The sequence below is a fragment of the Ipomoea nil genome, unplaced genomic scaffold (assembly GCF_001879475.1).
Source record: "Ipomoea nil cultivar Tokyo-kokei standard unplaced genomic scaffold, Asagao_1.1 scaffold1568, whole genome shotgun sequence".
NCBI lineage: Eukaryota > Viridiplantae > Streptophyta > Magnoliopsida > Solanales > Convolvulaceae > Ipomoea > Ipomoea nil.
The window spans coordinates 1,141,985-1,150,956 of record NW_017617996.1 but is presented as its reverse complement, the minus strand read 5'-3'; the positions used below and the strand labels follow the sequence as shown (position 1 = coordinate 1,150,956).

At 34.8% G+C, this 8,972-nt stretch overlaps 1 protein-coding gene across 1 annotated transcript; it reads left to right on the top strand.

Moving 5' to 3' along the window:
• Positions 1–6,777: 6,777 nt before the first annotated feature.
• LOC109189899 lies at positions 6,778–7,539 on the top strand. Its single transcript, XM_019340521.1, has one exon. It carries the CDS (start codon positions 6,778–6,780, stop codon positions 7,537–7,539), a length of 762 nt encoding a protein of 253 aa, XP_019196066.1.
• Positions 7,540–8,972: the final 1,433 nt, after the last annotated feature.

Sequence of the window (8,972 nt, the reverse complement as noted above, 5' to 3'; positions counted from 1 at the left end):
CGGAACTTGGAAGTTCACCAAATGGATGTGAAAACCGCTTTCCTAAATGACGAATTAGATGAGGAAATCTATATAGAACAACCCGAAGGGTTTGTGGTTCCGGGCCAAGAAAGGAAAGTGTGTAAGTTGGTTAAATCGCTCTATGGTTTGAAACAAAAGCCTAAGCAGTTGCACGAGAAGTTTGACCATGCAATGTTAACTAACAGATTTAAAAGAAACGAAAGTGACAAATGTGTCTATGTTAAGGAAACGATAGACGACTACGTCATTCTTTGTTTATATGTCGATGATATTCTCATCGTTGGTAGTAATGATCGGATGATCAAGTCTACCAAAAACATGTTAAATGCAAGATTTGACATGAAGGATATGGGTTTGGCTGATTTAATCATTGTGATTAGAATCATTAGAAGACCTGATGGTCTTGTGTTGAGGCAATCACATTATATTGACCAAATACTTGAAAAGTTTAACAAGGATGATGATCATTTGGCTAGAACACCGTTTGATACAAACGTTCATCTAACCAAGAACCACGGAGAAGGTATTTCACAAGTGGAATATGCTCGGGTTATTGGTAGTTTGATGTATCTTATGTGCTGTACTAGGCCGGATATTGCCTATGCGGTTAGTAAACTCAGTAGATATACGAGTAACCCCGGTGCTATGCACTGGAAGGCAATAGTAAAAGTTATGAGATACTTGAGGTATACTCGTGACTTTGGACTGCACTACGGGAGATATCCCGTTGTACTTGAAGGGTATAGCGACGCGAACTGGATATCTGATATTAAGGACTCTAAGTCCACGAGTGGCTACGTGTTTACACTAGCCGGTGCAGCCGTTGCATGGAAATCCTCTAATCAAACTGTGATAGCTAGATCCACGATGGAATCTGAGTTGATAGCCTTGGACAAAGGTTGTGAAGAGGCTAAATGGCTACGCCATTTTCTAGAGGATATTCCTAATTGGGAAAGACTGGTACCTCCAATATGTGTGCATTCCGATAGTCAAGCCACAATTGGGAGAGTACAGAGTCATATGTATAATGGCAAGTCTAGACATGTACGTCGTAGACATAATACCATTAGACAATTTCTCACAACTGGTGTTGTCTCAATTGACTACGTAATGTCAAAATACAATATAGTGGATCCGCTGACCAAAGGGTTAGGCAAAGAAGTTGTGGAGAAGTTTACACGAGGAATGGATCTAAAGCCCTTGGACTAAAAATTTCTATAGTGGATACCCAACTTAGCTGGCACCTAGGTTCAATGGGACAACAAAATTATGGAACGGAGCGTGTCACTGTGGGGTCTTGGACTCCCAACCACTTCTCGTTGAAACAATGACTCTCGTAAGAGGCTAGCATGTTAATGCTTTAATGATTCGAATGTTGGTACACATGTGTGAGTATGTGGGATACTCGAGAAAGAATCACCTATGTTAGAGAGAAGTGATGTTCGCTTCATATGAGAATTGATGGGGCACAATTCTTTAGAAACTCTCGCAGAACTAGGAACGGTGACCCACGACCAAAACGGGCATACTCATGAGAATAGAGCATGGTTGGGAGGTTCCTGTGTGAGATATGTTATCGTCTACACAAACGGCAGTCGGTTCAAAGACATCGCGTTCTATAGTACAGCCAGTAGAGTAAACATATCTTCACAAGGGAAGGTTCAAAGGGTACGGTACCCCCTACCTATCCTATGAAGGGATCGACCGTTTGAATACAGTTGTTTCCAATTTCAAAATACTCTGAAAATCAATTTTTCATTCATGTGGGGGATTGTTGGAAAAAAATAGCTTAAAATGACATAAAATGGCATGGTAAGTGGCAATTTTGAGGTACAATTATCAGTGCGGTCCACTTCTGATTTGGTTCAGATCAAAGTGGATTCGGATTCTTCGTAGTGAGACGAAGAGATTGATATATTGTACGCTCAAAACGGATAATGGGTGAATGAGATATTGATTCTCAAAGTAGACCATTTGAGTTGGAAAATGAAGGGAAAAAGTGAGCTTTTGTCCCACATTGGTTTGGGAAGAGGATTTTCCCCACTATTTATAGAAGAGCTCTTTATAATTTTATTGAATTGTATAGCATAGAGGCTCTCTCTTGTACATGGGCACGAATGTTATTTGGAAATTAGCTAACTTTGCAAGCTAAGTTATGCCATATCATTTTCCAAAGTTGGGCAGTATAATTTTTACACAACAGAAATATATTTTCAGCCTCAAAACTCTCTGCTTCTACTCCTTTCTTAAGCCATACTGTGTTCATAATCTTGCTCTAGTTCGCCGGGTTCCTTGTTTTGGTGCTTAAACATTGAATCGTAGCAAGTTTTATCCTGGTAAGCCTAAGCCAGAACGCTCCTAGCTAGCACTTTTGGGAGGTGGTAAATAAGGTTTTAAGGAAAGAGTGATCCCTTGACTCTTGCTAAAAACCCTACACCAAACACTAGCCAATCTCTTCATCTTTCTTTCCCTCTTCCTATAGAAAATAATAATCTTATTTTATAGGAATATTATTTTTTTTCACCAACGGAATTTCCAACAACTATTTCCTTTTCCACTTGCATATGCCCTTTACGTCGAGAAGTAGGGCCCGAAAGAAGACATGGACTCAATGTATTTGATAAAATGACTCGAGTTGTTAATGTTGCTACAAAAGTAGAGCTCGAACTTGTGGAGTATTGAATTAAAAGTGGAGTATTGAAGCAAATATTGTGACAATTCATCAATCTTGTGGAGTATTGAATTAGACTAGGCTAGTCTGGTTAAAATATGGATCTAGTTTAACTGATTGTGCTAAACAATAAAAATATTGGCTCTACTCAACCATAACCTAAAAAATTAGAGAAACGATATACTTTTTTTTTTTTTTTTAATTTCATTTGTTTAGACTTAATATGTTTAATATATAATGCTTGATTAAAATGTAGATTAGGTTGAGCTATAAGAAACTAAAAAGATCTTGGACTTCACCACCTCAATTTTTTAAAATAATTTTTTTTATAATTTCTGTAGTTCAAATTTATTATATTCATCAATTCATCATTAAGTATGAGTTCGGTCTTGTCAAACAAAGCCAAACAATAAAAATCTTGGCTTCACTCACTCCACATAAAAAAAAAAAATCTTTTCTTCAAAATTATTACAATTTTAAAAAATTATTTTCTTCAAAATTATTATAATTTTCAATTTATAAGTTTATTTATTTTGACTACTGCTCACTATTCATAGCTACTTTCTCAATGTACTAAAGCACAAACATTACTACAAAAATGATATACTACGTCACTTAATAAATGGCGGTTTTTTAAATAACCGTCTTATAATAGATGTTGTTATGCTACGACACATAATAAACGACGGTTTTGTAAATAACCGTCTTCAATTATATACTACGCCACTTAATAGACGGTGTTTTTTAAAATAACCGTCTTCTTTTATATACTACGTCACTTAATAGATATCGGTTTTTAAATAACCGCCTTCTATTATATACTACGTCACTTAATAGACGGCGGTTTTTAAAACCGCCTTCTAAAATATACTTACGTCACTTAATAGACGGCATTTTTTAAATAACCGCCTTCTTATATACTTGCGTCACTTAATAGACGATGATTTTTAAATAACCGCTTTCTAATACATACTTACATCACTTAATAGACGACGTTAGTTAAAAAACCGTTGTATATAATGTAATTTTATTATTACCATTTTTAAAATTTAGTATATATATGGCGGTTATATACTAATATATATACATACATACATACATACATACATACACATACATACATACACACACACACACACACACACACACACACACACACACACACACACACACATATATATATATATATATATATATATATATATATATATATATATATATATATATATATATATATATATAATCGCACTCAGGTGCGAATGCTTCGCCCAGGAGCGAAATAGGAATGAATTCTGTCTGTCCACGTGTCCAAATCTAATGGATGAGAAACACTAATTTTTTAAAAAAAGTGCGGTGGCATTTTCGTAAATAATTGAACATCGAAGTGTAAGTAAAATGTATTACAAGTGCATGTAAAATTTATTATAGGTGCAAGCAAAAATTTAACTGAACATCAATACTAAGTGCACCTATAGTTATAAGTAGTTGCACCAATAGTTCTAAGTAGTTGCACAGATAGTTATAAGTAGTTGCACCTAGAAGCATGAATGTTTGCGGGTGGTTTTCAGGGGTATTACTACCCGCTGAACACAGATCAATGAATGTTAACAATGCAAAATTACATGCACTTATAGGTGAAAGTAGTTGCACCTATAGTTATAAGCACACCCAGGTGCATGAATGTATGCGGGAAGTGAATGCTAACAAGGCAAAATTACATGCACTTATAGATGAAAGTAGGTGAACTTGTAAGTGATTTTACTTGCACTTCGATGTTCAATTATTTACGAAAATGCCACCGCATTTTTTAAGCTATTAGATCTGGACACGTGTCGCGCGCTGATTCGTTCGCATATTCCTTCCTGAGCACTTATTCACACCTGAGTGCATCCCTCTCTCTCTCTCTCTATATATATATATATATATATATATATATATATATAAACATATTATTATTATTATTATTATTAAAAAATAGTAAGATACCATTTTAAATTTCTAATCTTCTAACAAGTACCTTGTGGTCCATTAGTATCAAGTTGCTCCCTTATGTGAGAGGTGGTGGGTTCAAGCCTCAGAGGAGATGATTGTGGTAACATTAACGCCTCACCGATGAGACACGGAGAGTTAGACCCCGCGGACGACGACGACGAAGTTGCCTGTGAACCGAGGTAGCGGCCTTAGCGTCCCCATCTGGAGTCTTGATTTTTTTGGTTTAATTAATAAATGTGAGAATTTCTCAATTCAAGTTAAATTATCATATTATATATATTTTTTACTTGCAATCGTATGAGTGAAGTGGTAGAAAGAATAAAAATGAACAAGCTTACGAAGAATATACAGGGAAGGTTGTGGAATGTTGTAGTGGGGAAAGTGAAATGAGGTTGTTAGGAGATTTTTCTTTTTCATTATTTTTAATGCATTTTTTCTTTTTCAAACTAATTGTGAATCCATATGCTATGTGCTGGAATATTGTACAAATATATTAAAACTCATTTGAATATATTCCTTATGCAATGTGTTTCTTTTGACCAATTAACAGTTGTTGGGTACAAACTAATGGATTTTCTAGCTAGACATGCTATCACCATAGATTGTTGTAGAACTGTGATATCTAACTTCACAATAATTCATCTAATTATTGAGCATTTATCTGTTTTGACCCTCTGTGTTGGCTTAAGAACTTGGAGTTTGGACAGTGTTTGACATGGTTGAATTTGGCAGAGAAGATATCTGATTGGGAGAGGCCTCTTTCTTGGCAGTTCTTTCGGTGGAATATTTTCTGTTTCTATTGTAAGATAACTTGCCAAAGGCATTTCTCCTTTTGATTCTTTATGGTGACCACTAGAGAGCTTAAAAGTGTAAAATTTAAATTTCTTATCATTATATAAGATGTACATTAGACATAATTTCTGCAATTTTGCATGGTTAGCATTTTCAAAGTATTTTAGTAGACACATGGTTTTTTTTTTTTGAAAATTAGTAGACACATGGTTATTTGTATGGAATGTGAAAATCTTACTGTTTTGGGTTAATAGTTGTTTTTCTTAGTGTTGAATTATTATTTAGAAATCCCGGTTCTTTATTATATATTGTGTTTAGTATCTCTTGCTTTTCTTGTTTAATTATTTGTTTAAAACTCATGGGAATTCTAATTTAGTTTTTCATTCAGGATATTATGTGATGAAATATATGTTTAATATTTTGCAAATGGAAATTGATGATGAATTAGACAAGTTAAAGTAATGATCACTTCAATATATTTTTTTCAAATTATTAGATTTAATTATTTTCATTATACAAACTTTTTAACTTGAGTTTAAATTTGTAGATGTTCGATAATACTCAAAGCTATTCAGAAGAAGAAATTGATGGGATGAGAAATTTGTTGAGAAGTTTTTTGATTTTTGGATTTCATCTACATAATTATGACAATGAATTATTATTTAGTTGTTAGTATTAGTTGTGATTGATTATATCATTTTGATGTATTGTACTTATTTTGATGCAATTGCATAGCTTTTTATTGCACTTGAAATTTGAGATTTAAAAATTTGAAATACTAGAATTATTGTATGCATTTTGATGCAATTGAGCAGCTTTTTATTGTATTTGATATTAGAGATTTACAAATTGGAAATTCAAAAAAAAAGTATAAATATTAAAAAAATATATGTATAGACGGCAGTTCCACGTGAAAACCTTCGTCTATGCATATATTTTGGACGTCAAAACATATGTATAGACAGCTGTTCTTTCTTCGAACCGCAGTCTATACATATATTTTAAGGTCTAAAATATATGTATAGACGACGGTTCCTCATGAAAACCGTCGTCTATACATATATGTTGGACATTAAAACATATGTATAGACGGCGTTTCTTTCATGGAACCGCCGTCTATGTTGAGTCAGCTATTTTGAATAAGTTTGTTAACGTAGTTAGAGTCTTAAGCTAGCTTTATCTTCTCCACCTATTGTGGTGGTTAGCTTACCTATATAAGCATTGTACGTACATTCATCTCGAAGTAATATTGAATTCCAGATTATCTCTTCTCATTTGGTATCAGCCTAAATTTCGATCCCATGGCCAATCCTCCCACTGTCGAACCCAATCCCACCACCGTCGACTCATCTGATCGGCAGACCCAAGCCGTTGCGCATTCTGATCGCCGTCCGGTCACTGTACTGCCACAAGCGCACCATTACGTGTCGCTAAAGCTGACTGCCACGAACTATTTGTTCTGGAGAGCGCAGCTGGTCCCATTCTTGAGAGGTCAAAACCTTTATGGCTTCGTCGACGGAACGAGTGTTTGCCCGTCGGAATTTTTGCCCTCCCCGTCGTCATCAACAGTGTCTCCGACGGTGAATCCGCTGTATACAGATTGGGTCCAGCAGGACCAGTCAATTTCAAGTATGTTATACTCATCCATGGCCGAGGAGGTGCTTTACCTCGCGATCGGCCACACTACAGCCAGAGCCGTCTGGGTCTTGGTCGAAACAGCCTTAGGATCCACATCCTGTTCCCGTACTCTTAGTCTATTGACGCAACTCCAGGGACTTCAACAAGGTAACTCGTCGACAACTGATTACCTTGGCCGTGCTAAGATTTTGGTGGAGCAGCTTGCACAGGCCGGTAGGCCGATAGACTTGGATGAACAGAACCTGCACCTCTTCCGGGGGTTGAGGCCAGAGTACAGGTCGCTCGTAGCCTCTCTTACGACCAAGAGTGCTCCCCTTACCATCTCTGAAGTGGCGGATCTCCTCAGCACACATAGCTATCTGTTTCCAGAAGACTCCGCTCCAGTTGGCCACCCTCCGGTCTTCTCCACCTATTGTGGTGGTTAGCTTACCTATATAAGCATTGTACGTACATTCATCTCGAAGTAATATTGAATTCTAGATTATCTCTTCTCATTGTCTATACATATACTTTAACATCTAAAATATATGTATAGACGGCGGTTTTCTTGAGGAACCGCTGTCTATACATATAATTTTTAAGATTACACGGCATACATTGTAAGATTAGACGGCGGTTATAAACCATCGTAATGGTCGTATATATGCAGTATACACAGCGGTTCAAAAAATCACCGTAAAAAGTCTTTATTTGCCAAAGGTGATCACTTACACGACACTTCAAGAACCGCCGTGTATTTGTAAAATAATAATAATAATAATAACCGCCGTGATAGGTGTGTTGTTTTGTAGTAGTGAAAGAGTCAGTATCGTCCCCACTTGGACTCAAATCCATGACCTCCCACTCGGGAGAGTTACTTCATGTCACTAGATCACAAAGTCATTGGCAAATTTATTTTAATTATAATAAATAACAAGTTAAATAATTTATTTACATCTTTCTACGGCAAATTTCACTTTTAGTCCCTGACTATCGTCGCATTACTGCATTTAGTCCTGCTCTATTAATTTTTCACATTACATAGTTAAATTTAGTTTACTTGTCATAATTTGTCCGATCCTCCATTTAAAATTTCGTTCTTCCACTATTAGCCCTATCTTATTATATGCTAAAATGACAAAAGTTTAAATGAATGACTAATCGTTTAAAACAAATAAATGTCAAGATTGTAATAAGAAAAATTAAAGAATATAACTAAAAAGTGGATTTTTGCTCCATCTTTTGATTTATATATAATTTAATTTTTGGTATAAAGAATAATTATTATCATTAATAAATAATTATTAATCATTAAAACAGTCACTATCCAAAAAGAAAAAAAATATTCTTGTTTTCACATCAACCCTAAATCAAGATAATATATTGTATTAAGAAACTATCTAATCATAGTTAGCCAAGCAACTTGTGCTCAGATGGCATGTAGTGACATCTGCTATGTGGAGACGTTGTTGACTCTTTGTGCTTCATTAGGTTGAGAAAATATGTTTGAACAGCTACTACAATGTAATAGCATTCAAAAAACCGTTACAAATATTCTTTCTTTTGATGATAATTATTTGCTAGCTAATTCCATTTTTTATCCTAAGTTTATATGTAAAAGTCAATTTTTAGTCTTTTTTTTTTTTTTTTTTTTTTTTTTTTTTTTTTTTTTTTGTATGGATGAGCTTTCTGCACTAATACCATTCAATCCATTACATATATGTGACACCCACTGAATATATATATATATATATATATATATATATATATATATATATAGAGAGAGAGAGAGAGAGAGAGAGAGAGAGAGAGAGATTCCAAAAATAGTTCATTCATTGATTAATCATATCATTACGTACTCAATACATATATAATTATC